At 48.7% G+C, this 16,328-nt stretch overlaps 1 protein-coding gene across 1 annotated transcript in view; it reads left to right on the top strand.

Moving 5' to 3' along the window:
* DOCK1 (dedicator of cytokinesis 1) overlaps window positions 1–16,328 on the top strand; it is a 545,861-nt gene that overhangs the window by 428,851 nt on the left and 100,682 nt on the right. The window contains exons 37-38 of the mRNA XM_011967590.1: window positions 935–1,035; window positions 11,800–11,858. Coding sequence (XP_011822980.1) covers window positions 935–1,035; window positions 11,800–11,858 — 160 coding nt within the window. The remainder of the gene's footprint in view (window positions 1–934; window positions 1,036–11,799; window positions 11,859–16,328) is intronic.

Here is a 16,328-nt window from a genome sequence, read left to right on the forward strand (position 1 = left end):
AGGTGCGCACCACCACGCCCGGCTAATTTTTTGTGTTTTTAGTACAGACAGGGTTTCACCATGTTAGCCAGGATGGTCTTGATCTCCTGACCTCGTGATCCGCCCGCCTCGGCCTCCCAAAGTGCTGGGATTACAGGCGTGAGCCACCACGCCCGGCATGAAATCTATACTATTCTTAACTGAAGAGCTTCATAATTACATTAATAAAAGCTAACATTGGCCCGGCATGGTGGCTAACACTTGTAATCCCAGCACTTTGGGAGGCTGAGGGAGGTGGATCACTTGAAGTCAGGAGTTCGAGACCAGCCTGGCCAATGTGGTGAAACCCCATCTCTACTAAAAATACAAAAATTATCCAGGCATGGTGGTGCACACCTGTAATCCCAGCTACTCAGGAGGCTAGGGCAGGAGAATTGCTTTTACCCAGGAGACAGAGGTTGCAGTGAGCCAAGATCATGCCACTGCATTCCAGCCTGGGCAACAGAGGGAGATTCCATCTCAAAATAAATAAATAAATAAATAAATAAATAAATAAACTAACATTGATGAAGTGCTTACACATGCTCTGTACCATACCGCCTTAAATTCTGTGCATATATTTACTTCTTTGATCTTCTGAGCACTCCTATAAGGTAGATACTCTTGAAATTCCCATTTCATCCATGAGGAAACTGAGGCAGAAAGAGGTTAGAGTAGTTGTCCAAGTAAATGGCAGAGCCGGGATTTGAATATGTGCACTGTGGCCTCCGAGCCCACACACCCAGGCCTGAACTACACCGTGGGGGGCTGGTTAGCAACATGTATAGAGTGAGTGTGGGGTTCTTTTAACTTTTCAGAAGTGTGTGCTGAGGAAATGATAAATGTCTGAGAGCATTGTTGAGATCCTGTATCAAGCTGTTTAACAACTTAGCATCCCCTCCTTTTTGGTTTTCAGCTGTGGAACAACTACTTTCACCTGGCTGTTGCTTTCCTTACTCAAGAGTCCCTGCAACTGGAGAATTTTTCAAGTGCCAAGAGAGCCAAAATCCTTAACAAGTAAGTTCTCGTCCAGCTCTGAAACTGCGGGCAGGAGCCTCCAACTCTAATAGCATAATTTTCATGTCGTTTCTAAGCCAACTTGGTACAAATTGAGATGTAATCGCGGTGTAATGAAAGGGTGGTTTTAAATCATGAATCAGGTTTTGCCTTTTCTGACCCATGAATCAAGATCTAAAATTGCAGGACTCATCTTGGAAGGTTCCAAGTCAGTGTAATTCAAGACTATTAGTGCATCGCAGAATTTCAGTTTCCGGAGATAATTCCTTTTGCTGTGCACTATTCTGATGTCATTTCACATATGGTTCACTTTAGTGCTTAATTCTTCAATTCGAAAGGAGCTTCTGATGAAAGCTCTTGGCTCTGTTGGGATTGTTGAACAACTCATTGGGGAGTTATTGGTGGTTCCTTCTTGGCAGCAGAAAACCCCTGTCTTCTTCCGGGCAGGAGCTTTGAATGGACTGAAGTGGCACCTTGTATCATTGTAAATAAACATCTCCGAAGCTCCATGAAGGCTGAGATCCTTGCCGGCTCCTTCCGCTCTGTAACCCCAGTTTGCATCATGCACTGCTCATGATTCAGTCTCAAGAAACACAATTGTTGCATGGGCTTCCTTCCCGTGTTTGGGCACCCGGAGGGTCTTGCTCCTGTCTTTTTGCCTCAGTTTCACTAATTTCTCACTGCTGTCGGTGTTCTTTTCATGAGTCCTTTGGAGAAGAGTTCTGAAATTGCTGTGGTGTTGCCGAGTCATCAGTCACTGTTTGTCATTATATAAATACTCTGCAATATCTCGACCGTTCTAAGGCTTGGCCAACTCCATGCTGCTAACTGAGGTTAGAGATTCCAGAAAGAGTTTCAGAAGGCGGCGGCTGCTCTTTCTCATATCCTGTGAGTCTGTATCTCACTTTCAGGGCAAATCCAAAGCACATTATCTCTGGAGAGTAAGAATTATAGTCATGAGCTGGGCTCTGGTCCTCAGCCAGTAGTGGTAATAGCAGCTACTTGGGAGGCTGAGGCAGGAAGATCACTTGAGCCCAGGAGGTCAAGGCTGCAGTGCACCATCGTCATACCTGTGAATTGCCATGCACTCCAGTCTGGGCAACATGGCAAGACCTCCTTTCAAAAAAAAAGAAAAGAAAGAATTATAGTCACGCACTACATAACCACAGACTACATGCTGTGTTTTTCTGTAACTTTTCTTTGTTTAGATACACAAATACTCACCATTGTGTTACATTTGCCTGTGGTATTTATTATAGTCACATGGTACCTTACAAACATGTCGTACAGGTTTGTAGCCTAGTAACAGTAGGCTATACCGTATGGCAGAGCTGCGTAGTAGGCTGTAGTATCTCGGTTTAAGTTCACTCTACAATGTTCACACAATGACAAAATCACCCAGCGACATGTTTCTCAGAACATATCCCTGTCATTAGCAAAGCATGAGTGTATTTCAGCAAATCATTTACTCAGCCTGTACTTTATGTCAATGACTTTCTAAGCATTTCATGTGCATTTTTCATCTATAATCATTAAAAAGCAAAACTATTCCTTAGGCCCTCATATCTGTCCTAGTTTCTAGATGAAGAAGGTCACACACAGTGACCGAGCCACTTGGCCAGTCCTACACCTAGAATGTGGCAAAGCAGCATTCTAATCTAGGCGGTTCAGGGCCCACGATTTTCACCTGGGCTGCTTTTAGAACCTTCAAGCTTTTGGTCTGCACCTATCTAACTAAAGATCACCTTTCACCTGGCCATCTTTCCGCCAGGCTTCCTCAGCTGGGTGATTCCTGTCTGACAGCCATCCATGCAAACAGTGATCATTGTTCAGAAACAAGAAATGCACTTGCTGAGCCGAGCATTGAGAATGGTGTAGGCAGAGTGGGTGCTCGCCTCTGACTACCGGAGCGGCACGCAGCAGCTGTAGCCCCCCACCTCTGGGCCTGCACAGGTGGCTGCCGCTCGTCCTGGCTTCTAGCATCAAGAGACAGACTTCTCCAGGCTACATCTTCTGGAGACTGGCTGAGCAGAGGCGCGGGCTCCTGCTTTGTGGAATGCACGCTCCCTCAGGGCCCAGGGGAAGGGAGGGATGGCGCTTTGTGGTTGTTGCTGTTGTTGTTGATTTGTCTTCATGCTGGGAATTGTAGTGCAGACGGTAGTGACCAGTGCACACTAAGCAAATGAAGCACAATGCACTTCAATGCACTGTGAATCCACTAGGTATAGACACACCTCTTTCAGCACACGCCCCCTGTTGTCCCGTCCAGCGAAAGGACAGCTCGGCCACAGCAGGTGGAGCCGCCTGCCTACGTGCCCAGGGCCCACTGTAGGGTGAAGCTGGGACCCGAGCCCAGCCCCAGCTGTCTTGAGAGCCCACTCTTTGCCAAGCACGCTGCAGCTCCTGGCCTTGGAGATGCCTGCGGGAGAAGAGAGGTGAATTTAAACTGGAAATCTGCCTCAAAAGAACTGGCATCTTCTTAGTGGATTCTAGAATAAAACAATTTGGGGCTGAGCACCCCGCAAGCCCTAGCAGGGCAGCTCTGTGCTGGGCCCTTCCTCCTGTTGGTGTGAGTGTTAAGAGCCTAAGGCAACATGGAGACAAGCATTAACACCGGTGCAGTGGCTCATACCTGTAATCCCAGCACGTGGGAAGGCCAAGATGGGAGGATAGCTTGAGTCCAGGAGTTTGAGACCAGCCTGGACAACATGACAACACCCTTCTCCACAAAAAAATACAAAAATTCTCCAGGCGTGGTGGCGCGCACATGGGGTGCCAGCTACTCCGGAGGCTGAAGTGGGAGGATCTCTTGAGCCCAGGGCGTTGGGGCTGCAATGAACCATGATCACACCACTGCACTCCAGCCTGGCTGACAGAGTGAGACCCTCTGTCTCAAAAAAAAAAAAAAAAAAAAAAAGAAAAAGAACATTAACCTCAAAGGGCTTTGGCTGCTAAAGAAAATGTTTGCTTCCCACACAGTGGCGTGGATTCAGAAGCTTCAAAGCCACAGAAAATTAAACACAGCCAGCTGGTATCGCCCCCTCAGGAGTCACCCAGGGTCTCTCCTTAGGGCTTTCGTATTCTCTTTGTCACAATGGTAACACCAGGAGACTCTGGAGTTTCCCCAGGAAAAGTCCCCAGGCAATTCACAAGTTGTCTTTGCAGACCCTGGCAGGATAGCCTCGGGACTTTGTGCTCTCTGAGGGGCCTCTCCAGAACTCCCCTTGTGGAGGTGACAGGAGATCCAGGACAAAGCCCCGGAGCCTGAGATAAGGCTGCCTTGACCTTGAGGCCGTGTGGCACACACATGTGGAGGGTCAGCTTTATTTGTTGTAGTCGTCATGCCACTTGATAAGCCTTCGGCCCTTCATAGTCCATTTGCAAATTTTATTTCTAAATAGCAAAACCTGCATAAGAAATATGTGAAGATGTCCTACCCCAGTGCTTAAATTTTCTCGGGCACATACAGTACCTAGAAATGTGATTTAAAATTGTCTGGTTAAAAGGGATTCAGTGCCCGCTCTGTGCTCAGTTGGGTCCTGGTGCTGGGGACAAAGACACAGACCTCATAACGAAGAAGGTCATGGTCTAGTGGGGTAAATGGAGAAGCAAAAATAATGAATGGAGTTGGGCACACATGGAGTGGTGACAGAGGGCCTTGGCAGCCCGGAGATGGCCTGTGGGACTCAGCCGTGGGAGACAGAGGCCTCCTGGCAGCTTGAGCTTCCCGGCTGGGTGGTGAAGGCAGCTGAGAGGTTTGCCGGGGAACATCGAATGCCAAAGGGCATGGCGCCATCTACATATAAGCAGAGACATGATCTGGGTTGTCGAAGTGTAAGGGAGCAGCAGGACCTGGGCGACTTGGAGCTTGGGGCAGGGCGTGGGGGCTTGTGGTCTGGGAGTCAACCTCACGCTCTGAGCAAATGGTGAGCGCTGACTTGGAGCCCCATGGAGCAAGATGCATGCACCTGTCTGTTTCTAGGGGGAAAGCCATGTGGTCTAAAGGTGGAGCCATGACACACCCACTTAGTAGGCTCAGCACTGCCTCCATTTGGGGCCTGTCTCTCACTCTAGGGCTTGTGAGTCCAACCTAAGGCATCCGAGGGAGCATCCTCAACCCCTCAGCCTACCCTTCCCTTCCCCCTTGCCAAGCCCTGCAGCTCCTCACCTCTGCTTGGTCCACAGCTTTGTGGCTCAAAACAATAGAAATTCCAGCATCAGGAGACCTGCCTGCTCCATCCTCCTAATGACTGAGGTTGGGGAGATAATTAGAATTTTCATTCTAAAGACATTCCCCAACGTGCATGGGAGTAAATAAAAGAATGGGCCATACCACGCAGAGAACTGATTATGGCAGACCCAAATTGAGTATAATATTCGCCAGTGTACCACAAAATAAATAACCCCTAGGAATCAAGTCCGTAATATGAAATTTTAACTGGCTCAACCTTCAGACATCCTTGGTGCTAGTGACTCCCAAGGAAGGACAGAGATGTTAACAGAATTCTAAACCTGACCAGCAGCTCTTCCTCCCAATCCAGCCCCCTAGACTTTTTTACCTTATTGGGACTCAGGAAATATGACCAAAATGTAAAAGGGATGACTTTTGATTAGCAGCCAGCTTGACAATTTTGATATGCAAGACACGTGCACCCTGGTATGGGGCAGTATGTTGAAAGACTGCAAAGGAGCTTCTGTGTTCAGGACCAGAAGAGGAAAAGGGTTCATGAATTGGGCCTCCTGCATGTCTAAGCATAAAGGGCTCACTTAAAGTTTCAGCACGAGAGGTTAAAGTTTGATGGCAAAGTTCAGCTCAGTGCAGAGAGGCCATCCACAAAGACCTCCTCCCCACCTGGTCCCTAGGCTGCTTTCAGTTTTGGGGAGGTTTTGTTTTTGTTGTTGTTTTTTTTGTAACTATACAAGTCTACAGTGTTCTAAGAGGATAGGTTTCACAATGGGACCAAAATATCCCCTTCTGACCAAACACTGGGTTCCGCACCTCCAGGAGATTAAGTCAAACTCTAGATACTACCTTTAAGGAAACTAACAAGAAATAAACATGCTATGCAAGCCCCATTTTGCAGTGTGACCTAATCAGAAGCCGCAACTGTATATTCCTGATTGTAACAGGAGATGTGATTAATTTAATTTGTGTCTGTGCTAATTTTTTTCAAGAGACTGAAATTATTCAAAATTAAATTCACTTATTAGAAGGAGACTCAGGGAGTTAGACTTAACAAGCGGTGACCTGTGCCAACTTCAAGTCAGAAAAGCTCACTGCGTCCCACATGCACCGGTGGTGGTGTGTCGTGCCTCAGGCAGGTAGGCACTGTCACATCAGACCTGTGTCTGGCAAGATTTACTCCCATTCATTGGTTCCCATTTGAGATCCCACCCCTCTCACCTCTTTAAGAACCCACCAGTCTTTCCCATGAAGTTAAAAATGCCTCACCCCAGCCATCAGCTCCCTCCAGCTTCCTTTAGGTCCATCTCAGCCCTCTCCTTGTCTCCTTTCCCCACCTCCCAGCCACTCTGATGCTGGCTCTAGGCATTGCATTCCCCCAGAACCTCAGCCAGGTCCTAGCTGCCCCCAAGCAGGTGGAAGGGTGTTCAGCCTCCTAGATATTCTCCTCCATCCTCAACAGGTTTCTTCTTTCCCTCCATCTCAGAACATGCTTTTCTTCGCTCTCAGAACTCTCCTGAGTTTCTCTCCAAGCTTTTTGGTGTCTGCTCTCTCTTGTCAGATTCCTACCCCTGAACCCCAGCATCGAGTGGCAGGGGGCTCCTCACACCTTGGTCTTAGGCCTTCACATTCTATGCTCTTTCCTTAGGAAAGCATTTTTCAAACTGCAGGTCTCAACCTTTGATTGGGTCAGAATATTCACTTAAAGGGCCATCACATCTGTTTCCTCGGCTGATCTGCCGTAACAGTGAACACAAACCGGGTGACTTGAATTTATTGTCTCACAGTTATGGAGGCCAGAAGTCCAAAATCAAAGTGTGGGCAGGATTGGTTCCTTCTGGAGGTTCCCTGCCTCCCTCCTGGCTTCCGGTGGCTGCCCCGGTCTTCAGCGTTCTTTGGCTTGTGGCTGTGTCACTCCAATCCCTGCCCCATCTTCCTGTGGCCTTCTCCCTTGTCTTCCTATGTATCTGTGTCTGTCAATCTCCCTCTCCTTATACGGACGCAGGTCACTGGATCTAGAGGCCACCCTAGTCCAGTATGACTTCATCTTACCTTGAGTACATCTGCAAAGACTATTTCCGAATAAGGTCACAGTCATGGATACCAGGGTTTAGGACTTCAACATAGCTTTAAAGGGGACACAGTCCAACCCACACTAGTCATGACCAATAGACTTTTTTTTTTCTTTTTTCAGTGAAATAGAATCTAGGAAAAAATACCAGCATTCATTGCAGGCAGTAAGGTTAAGCATCATTTCATAAAACTTTATACACATACACGTATATTAATATATGTGCTGGTTAATACATGTATTTTTTATGTCAGAAAAGTTTATGAAACTTAAAAAGAAGTGGCGGGGGGGGGCGCTTTAAAAACACCTGCCTCCTGCAGCCTCTGCTCACAGTGCATCCCCCTCACCCCCGGCCTCTTCCACTGAAGGAGCCAGCTCTGTGTTCTGCAGCCACACCCACCGGGCACTCACCTACTCCCCACCTGCCACGGGGCCTTGGCGCCTGCCGGTCCTTCTGCCCGGAATGCTCTTCCCTACGCTCTTCATCCAAATTTCATCTCTCCTTCTTCAAATCTCAGAGCAAATATTAGTGGCCTAGAGAACTCCTGCGAAAGCCAAGCTGAGCCCACTGTTAAATTTTCTCACAGTTCCCATGTTTTCCCTACAAAGCCGTGATCCTGGCCTTCACAAAAACAGTTCCTCTATCTCTATATCTATACATGTTTATCTTGTGTGATTATTTTGTTAATGTTCGTCTCTCTTACCATGCTCATAGCCCGCTGTGGTTTGTGGGTCTTGTCTGTTCTCCATATTATAGTAATATTAATATTCCAATATGAATATTCATATTTCTGCATTAGCTTTGTGTCTGGCCCAAGTGCTCAGTAAATGTTCACTAAGTGAATCGATCTAAATGACCATTGCAACCATGAGGGGAATATTATGCCCAGCCTGAGATTTTAAAGGAAGGACCTAGCGTGGCTCCAGTGCCTGCCAGATAAGACAGGGACATCATCACTCTCTTGTTGTTCACAAACACCTAGGACTGAGCATCATGCACCATTCTCCCAGCACTACAGAGGAGGAGACGGAGGTCAGAGTGGTCGAGTAAATTGCCCAGTGTGCTTAGATTCAGGCTCAGGCTGGCCCTACCCCCAAGCCTGGGCTGTCGCTCAAGGGTATGTTTGTTGGAATGAAGATGCAAGAAACCAGGTGCTAAGGTTAGACCACAGGGACCAAATTCACACAATTTTATGTCCAGGTTACAGCCTGGATGTGGGATCCCAGATCTCCCTAGGTGGTAGGAAGTGTGCCTCCTAAGCATACGTTCTCCTGCTCAGTCCTGCTGTGGGTGGGCGCAGGTGAGAAGCTCCAGGCCATCCTGGCTCGGTGGAGTCAGGCATGTGTGTTCCCCACTGTGAATCTCAGCTCTCTTATTGAGAAAATGGGCACAGAGGTGTCGGCTTGCTCAGCTCATAGTCTGATTCCAAAATCAAGTGAAAGGAAAGCACTTTGAAAGATGCGACGCTGTGTCGTGCTGTGGAGGCACGGAAAGTCCCTGGTCCCGGGGGTGCGTGCTGTGGGTGTGGGAGTCTGAAGACTTGGATTCTCTACTCCTTCCCGGTGAGGATGGCCATGTCCTTTTGCTTCTCTCCTGTACAACTGGTGCAGTCCCTTAGGCTGTTTATTGCTAGAGAGGAACTTAGTTATGGTCCCCAGGGCTGCCGCCAGCCCGGGGTTCTGCTTCCAGGCAATAAGCTTTATTAGCCCTACACTCTCAATTATCCTTTTTTCCTCCTCCGTGGGAAGAACGAAGAAATGGCTTGGGAAGCCCTCTTGAGGTCTGGTGACAGCTGTGACTTTATTTGGGGATTATTCTGGGGCATGTATAGATTTATCAAAGCTGCCTTCTTATTAAAACCAAGGAAAAGATCCCTCTCGCTGCCAGGGACGTCCAGCCGGCCCTTCCCCTCAACTCCCCGCTCTCCCTCACTGCCTGTGCTCCAGGCTAGAGCGCCCTTGTCCTGTTTAACAATTAAAACCGCATCTTTAGCACCTTGATGTCGCAGGCCCGACTCTCCTGAGGGGTGTGCTCTCCTGTCCTTGCTAATCCCCCAGTTCTCAAATACTGCCAGCGACTGTCATCTTCCACCTACACGACAGTAAAGTCTACCTAAGAATGGAACTCCCTCACCTCAACCTCCTTCACCACCCAATGGAGAGGCATTGTGCAGGGAGGCAGGGAGGGGTGGGGAGCAGCAGGGAGGGGTGGGGAGCATCGGGGAGGGGTGGGGAGGGGCAAAGAGGATGGGGAGGAGCGGATGCACCTGGCCTTCCAGATCCAGATTGTGGTGCCAGCTCTGGAAATACAGCAAATCACTCCTGAATTTCCCAAACCGCAAGTGGGAAATCCACTGCAGCTGAGTCTCCTGTACTTTAGGATGTCTGAACTTTAGGATTTCCCTGGAATCATTATCATTCTAATCATTCTGGGACCTGAGAGAAGTAACTGAGCCGAGTCCAGCAAGGCACAGACACTGATGAAGTTCAGCCTAGCATTGGGCCTTTTTTTTTTTTTTTTTTTCTTGAGACAGAATCTTGCTCTGTCGCCCAGGCTGGAGTGCAGTGGTGCAATCTCAGCTCGCTACAACCTCCACCTCCCAGGTTCAAGCAATTCTTCTGCCTCAGACTCCCAAGTAGCTGGGATTACAGACACGTGCCACCACGCCTAGCTAATTTTTGTATTTTTAGTAGAGACAGGGTCTCACCATGTTGGCCAGGCTGGTCTTGAACTCCTGACCTCAGGTGATCCACCTGCCTCGGCCTCCCAAAGTGCTGGGATTACAGGAGTGAGCCACCGCACCTGGCCTGGGCCTTCCTATATTGAGGGAATCATCCCAGAATGAGAAGAACTCTGTGTCGCTGGGATGGAGAAGCATGTGCAGAGCTTGAGTGGGTCAGTACATGCCAGGCCGATCCCACTGTGAACATTTCACCTCTGCTGGGGAACACGGGGGCAGGGGCTGTTGGTGTTCGGGGGGGCCACCTCTTTCTGATGCCACGTTCCTGGGCTTGCCCAACACCTGCTTGGCTGGAAGGTGACTCACCCACCTGCACAGCGAGAACCTCACCAACCTCAAGGATGCCAGCCTGCCAGGTCACCCCACAGCCAGCTACATCCTTGCCCAGCCCTGGCCGCAGCAGCCGCTGGGATCCCTTTGTCTTGGTGCAGGAGTAAAATGGGAATGGGGAGCCAGCAGTATAAGCTTCCAAGCAGTGTTCAGGTCGTGTGTCTCCTGGGCAGTTGGGGGCGTGAGTTAGGCAGGTGCTTTCCTCTCTCCCACCCACCCGGATCCAGTAGCTTTGCTGCCTGCGTGCTTTCGCCAACCATGAATGGGCCTCTCCTACTGTGGCCTCAATGCTGGGCCGTCTCCCCATCTGAGATCCACCCCCCTTAACCGAGTCTGCCTGCATCAGTGCTCACCTGGTTTAGGGCTGCGCTCAGAGCTAGCGTGTCCTGGTAGCGAGTGGCGTAGGCTCCAGTTCCTTTTCTCCGCCGGCACTGTGGGCCAAGGCGCGTGGCCTCCCACGCACCACAGCAGAGCTGCCAGGCGAGATTGATCTTCTGTGGTTGAGATGATCGCTCTGGCTGTAGCCTGCTCACGCCATGAGTGACAGACAGGTGCTTAGGGCACCAGAGACTTCTCTAATAAGGTGGCAGCAGGCCGAGGTTGTTGATTTACCGTCCAGGATCTTCGTCTCGAGAGCCACAGCGCATTCGTCTATAATCAGTGCTTTCCTTCTCACATCTCCTGACACGAGGATGAGCGGAGCAAGCTCGATGACACAGCTGCTCAACTGTAATCCTGTATGATCATTTTGCAAATTATTATTTTTAATATAATCAGCTTTTTCCTTAGGCAGTAAAAGAAAAAGTTAAATTGCTCACAAACTAATAAAGGTTTATCTTCTGGAGCATCAGATTCTGTTTACTCATGAAACACACACCTCCTCTGTGTGCCCTTCGGGAGGAAAATTAGCATTTATTTTCCCTGATAAACAAAAACAGTGGAAGATTTGTTGGCATCTTTTGGTGTTAAGCCCTTCCTTACATTTAAAATGACATAGAGGAATGCAAGAACTTTGGAAGAGGTCTGCCCTGACTCTGGATTTAATTTTAACTTTGGAAAAAAATCTGTTGTGTGCAGTAGGATATTATGTGGTGTCTGCAGTGCCTAGACGCTAACAACATGCATGGAACCAAGCTCCCCCTTGGACCCAGGAGGCAAGAGACTGAAGAAAGGGAAATGCTTTCATGACTCTCCACAACTTCCCCCACGTTCGCACGGGAGGGACGATGTCGTGTACTCCTCAGTGATGAGAAAGTGAGATTCCCCCAGCTAGACCCCTCCTCGTTTGATTCCTTTTGGTGGCAAGAGAAGTTGAAGCTTTGACACTCTCTTTGTTTGTCTCAGTGCCAGAAGGCTTGATTGCACTTAAGACTAATTCCATTCCGATTTTCAGATGCTCTCTGGAGTGATTCAGTGTTTTTCTTTTCCCTGATTTCCAGGTACGGAGATATGAGGAGACAGATTGGCTTTGAAATCAGAGACATGTGGTACAACCTTGGTGAGTAGCCTGGAGGTGGGAGCATGGTGAATATCTTGCATCCCTGGTGTGTCATGACACTGGCCCTGTTCATCAGTGTTGGGATGTCTTAAGATCTTAATGGCTTCTGTTCCTTGGACAGCAGTTGCTACTCTTTGTAGTAACTGTTTTCAGGATTTAAGAGATAGAAGACCAAAGGCAAGGAAAGAAAATCTCACGGGTGTGGCAGAAAGAAAAATCCGCAGAGCACCCTCTTGTGTCAGGTGGACATATGGCTTGGAGCTCCCCCCTCCCTGGCATTGCCTTCCTCCCCCAGTCCCCTCAGTTCCTTCTGTGTCAAACAGGAAGCTCATCCTGCTTTGACATTTGCCATCACCTACCATATTCAGTTTTATAGACTCTGCCTTCTGAAGGGTTAATTCACCTCCTCAAAAGCAGATCCTGTATTTAGGTACGCTGCCACCAGGTGGTGGCAGCCTAACATGCTCCTGCACTCAAAGCAGTGAAGGGTCTGTGTGTATATATGAAATTAATATGATTTTATTTATAAATTAAGTAATTAAGTTTTTCCAACTAATTTTATCATGAACAGTAAGAATAAATTCACTATTAAAATTTCAACCAATGTGACATGTAATTCTTGTAGATAAGCCCCTTCAAGAAATCAGTGACTGACAATAACTTGGTATCTTCCCAGCATCTTTACAGTACCCTCAGCATCTCTACGGTACCTCTACAGTACAGAATCCGGCCTCACTCCTCCTTGAGATGAAGCTCCCTCTGGCTCCTGCCCTCAGCCCTGGGCTTGCTTTGTGCCGAGGTGTCCTAGGCCATGGGGTGCTGGTGGCCTTGCCTTGGTCCTGAGCAAAGCATCAGTTGCTTTTCTGCCCCAGGATCTCCAGGCCTCTACTTCCTTCCTTCAAATGGACACGAGAAGCCTGCATTGGCTTGTTGCGAGAAACCCTCCACTCTCCCCTCTACCTCAGAGAATCTTTTCCTACTAGAAGGAGGCAGGGGTCTGTCCGCATCACTCTGTTAGCCTCGTTGCATTAGGGTTTCACTTGTTGCACCAAGGTTGGGACAACTTAGCTGCGCCCCAGCCTGCTTACTTCCCGAGCCTCTGTGAGTCCCTGTGGTGGCTGGAGAACATGGCAAGAAAGACGCGGAACCCAGCAAGCCACACTTCACTTCCAGCTCACTATTTGCTTTTGCATCTTCCTTGCCATTCTTCGGTTTGACATGAGGCCTAATTAGGTTCTCAGGAATGGAAAGCCACAGCAGATGCTCCCAGGTGAGGATGGAGAGTGGGTCAGAGTGGCCCTGTCTGCCTGTGCCCTCCCAGTACAAAGAGAACCTACACCATTGCATCCTTTCTGGGTGTCCGTCCTGGAGTCAGTGGAGGACCCCTCAAGGAAGCTCTGTACTAGGTCTCTGCACATGACTTTGCTGCAGTAGCTCCTATGTCCAGAATCTGAGTATGGGGTCTCAGCTGTCAAAGGGCCTGCTGATCTCTGCAACATGATATTTACCAGGCACCATCCTGTCCTTGGCCTTCCTGCCATCCCAGGGAGGAAGGTAGGGGCTCTGGGCTCCGTGTCAAGAGAGATGATAAGTCCCATCTTGAAGTTTTCTTCCTCTCCTACTCCTGCCTCCCTGTGAGGCCTAGTTCACATGGCTCAGTCTTTCTGGGCTGTTAGATAAAGTGGTTGGACTGAATTTTTCAAGAGCCTTCCAATCCCAAAACTCAAGAGTTCTATGACATATATATACGATGATCTCAGTAATAAAGTGCCAAGGCTTTTAGAACAGGGAGGAGGACCATCCATGATTCATTCTAATTGATCTCTCTGTGTTCTTTGTTAAAATCGTGCTCTGACAGATGCATGTGTCATTTGCTCTGGCAGGCCAGATGGCAGGCCCCACGCCAGGCGGGGACCCAGTGTGGTCCCAGGAGAGAGGGAGGCAGGAGAGGGCGGAGGGCTTTCACAGCAATGGCATGGAGGGGGGCTGTTCTCTCTTGGAATTCAGGGAGTCCAGGACTTTTATAGGCACCAGCGTTCATGAAGGAGGTGACATGAGCTCCACCTGCCACAGTCGGGCTCTCAGGGCAGACCCCAGACCTCTCCTCTGGACACAGGCTCTCTCTGAGGCCATCTTTTACCCTGGCCCCTCCTAAAAGAGTGAGTCCGTTTTCTTCTACACTTTAGCTCTGAAGTAGAGATGGTGAGTTGTCTATCTTCCCCGAGAGGACGCTTGCACATAGACTTTCAAATGAAGGTTCTCATTCTGGAGTGGCTCAATAACATTTCACATCATTTTTGATAACTGGAGACACCACCCTAGCAGAGGGTCTGATGGGTATTTACATACTGAAATGCTTCCTTCTCCCCGTACACAGCTGCAGCCACCATGCGACTCACCCTGGCCCCTGAGCACCCCCAGGATCCTCCACTGCTCTCCATGTGCCACGGTCATTGCCTAGCACCGAGGGAGCCTCTAAAACTCAGCTCGAGCCACAGCTAGCCAGAGATCACCCTGACTGATGGGTGCTCCTGCCTTTCTAGTTTTCTGGTTTGGGGTTGTTTTTGTTTTCAAGAATATTTAATGTCACCTCTGTAGTCCCTGAGATTGATCACCATTGAAAGTGGCTCCATTTCAATTTGTGCCACGTGCCACGATAACAATGAAGGAAGGAAAGGCGGGCCCAGATATGGTGAGTTTCTCCTCGTGCCCCCTCCAAGTGCTTGGGCAGGCCCGGCCTTCTGAGGATACACTTGGGTCTGACACAAAGCACTTGGTTCTCTTGACGTTATCTGTCATGCCCCAGATAGGCCAAGTCAAGCGACAGGAGACTTTTGATTTGGAAAATGTTTCAGTGAAGAGAGCAAATTTCCCCCTTCCCTCCTGTCAGTGGCTGATTTGAATATGGTGGTTAATGCATGAGATGTGTGTTTTGCAGCTTTTTAGCCAGGAACATTGACTCTGGCCCGAGAAGCGGCCAAGAGGTCAAAAGTAAACCATGACCGGCCAATTAGGGTCACGGACTTGGAAACAATAGGAAATAACAGTCAGCCACCAGAGCTGGGTTCCTTGCTGGTAAAATAAGTTATTTTTCAAAGTGAGGGAGATGATCGTAAAAGCACCTGCAGCCCACAGGATATTCCCCAAGCAGCCCCTCAGGATAGCTAAGGATAGCCCCACAGGGTGGCCTCAGGAGCCCAGCTCCTTCCTGCCATGATCCCAGGTGCCTGAGTGTCTTTGCCAAGGCTGTCACGCTCCAAATTTATGACAGCACATCTCAGTTTCCCAGGATGTACACAGCCTACTTTGCACATAGTTTTTTTTTGTTTGTTTGTTTGTTTTTTACTTTTTTTGTAAATGGGTGCAGGTTTGGGAACATATTGGCAGGATGATAGCACTGACTCTGCCAAGAAAATAGAAATGGAAATCAGATCTATTTGTCAGCTTGCAATTAATAAACTGTCACTTGAGCAGACCTTCAGCTGAACACTCCACAAGTCTCCTCCTTGAGTCTTTCCAGTAGTATGCATGGCCCATAGAGAGGAGCATCTCAGCTCTTGCCTCCTCCATGCCCAGCCTCAGAGGAAGGATCTGGGGTCTGTTTTGCTCAATTTAATGCAAGGGCAAACGTGGCACTGCCCCATGGGACAGAGTGATGTGTTTCTTTCCCTCCCAAACCTGTCATATTTTGAGTCTGAAAGGAGAAATCAAAAGCAGGCTCTCTCTCAAAAGAAAAAAGGGGGGAAAATGTGTTTATTTACCCAGCTCCTGAGTTATTTATCAAAGCGTGCTCTGTGCAGCAGCCCGCCGGAGCACCTGATCTCCTTGCTTGTGCCGCCTCGATTTACATTTTGTTTATTACATCCAGCACACTGGAGCGAGCACTAGACCCGAGCCAGCCAGAACAAATGTGCTTGGAGCAAGATCTTTATCCGCCGTGTTGGGTTTGGGATATTTTTCATGCAGGGATTCCCTTCATAGGTGTTTTTTGGTGACTGAGCAAATTGTATGCTTTTCATTAAAACCTGTATACAGTGTGGCCTAACGGGTTTGGCTGGGTGGTGGAACTTTTTGCTCTGCCTGCTCTTGTGTATAGAGATTTTTCTGGGATGAGTCTATGTTTAATGTCCCAGATTTTTTAACACCAGTGATTGCAAAGAGATAATTTAAACACCTACAAGGAGGCTTCTGACAGGGGAGGCCCTGGCTTCGTGAGAAAACAAGATGTTGTTCCCAGGGGAAACAGCTCCATGTTCTGTAACTAGAACAGACTCTAGGTGGGCTATGAGACTGGCAAGGACTGGAGGTAAAATATTCTCCTTATCACCTTCCTTTGTCTCAAAAGCGTGCCCTCTTTTTCTTTTAAGTCTACACTGCAGGAGTCACCTTGGTCCTCATTGGTTCCAAACCTGAGTTCATCGTTAAATTTGAGCAAGATGTGCTCCAGGGAAAATCCATAATACAAATATC

This window comes from Mandrillus leucophaeus, unplaced genomic scaffold (assembly GCF_000951045.1).
Source record: "Mandrillus leucophaeus isolate KB7577 unplaced genomic scaffold, Mleu.le_1.0 Scaffold801, whole genome shotgun sequence".
Classification (NCBI taxonomy): domain Eukaryota; kingdom Metazoa; phylum Chordata; class Mammalia; order Primates; family Cercopithecidae; genus Mandrillus; species Mandrillus leucophaeus.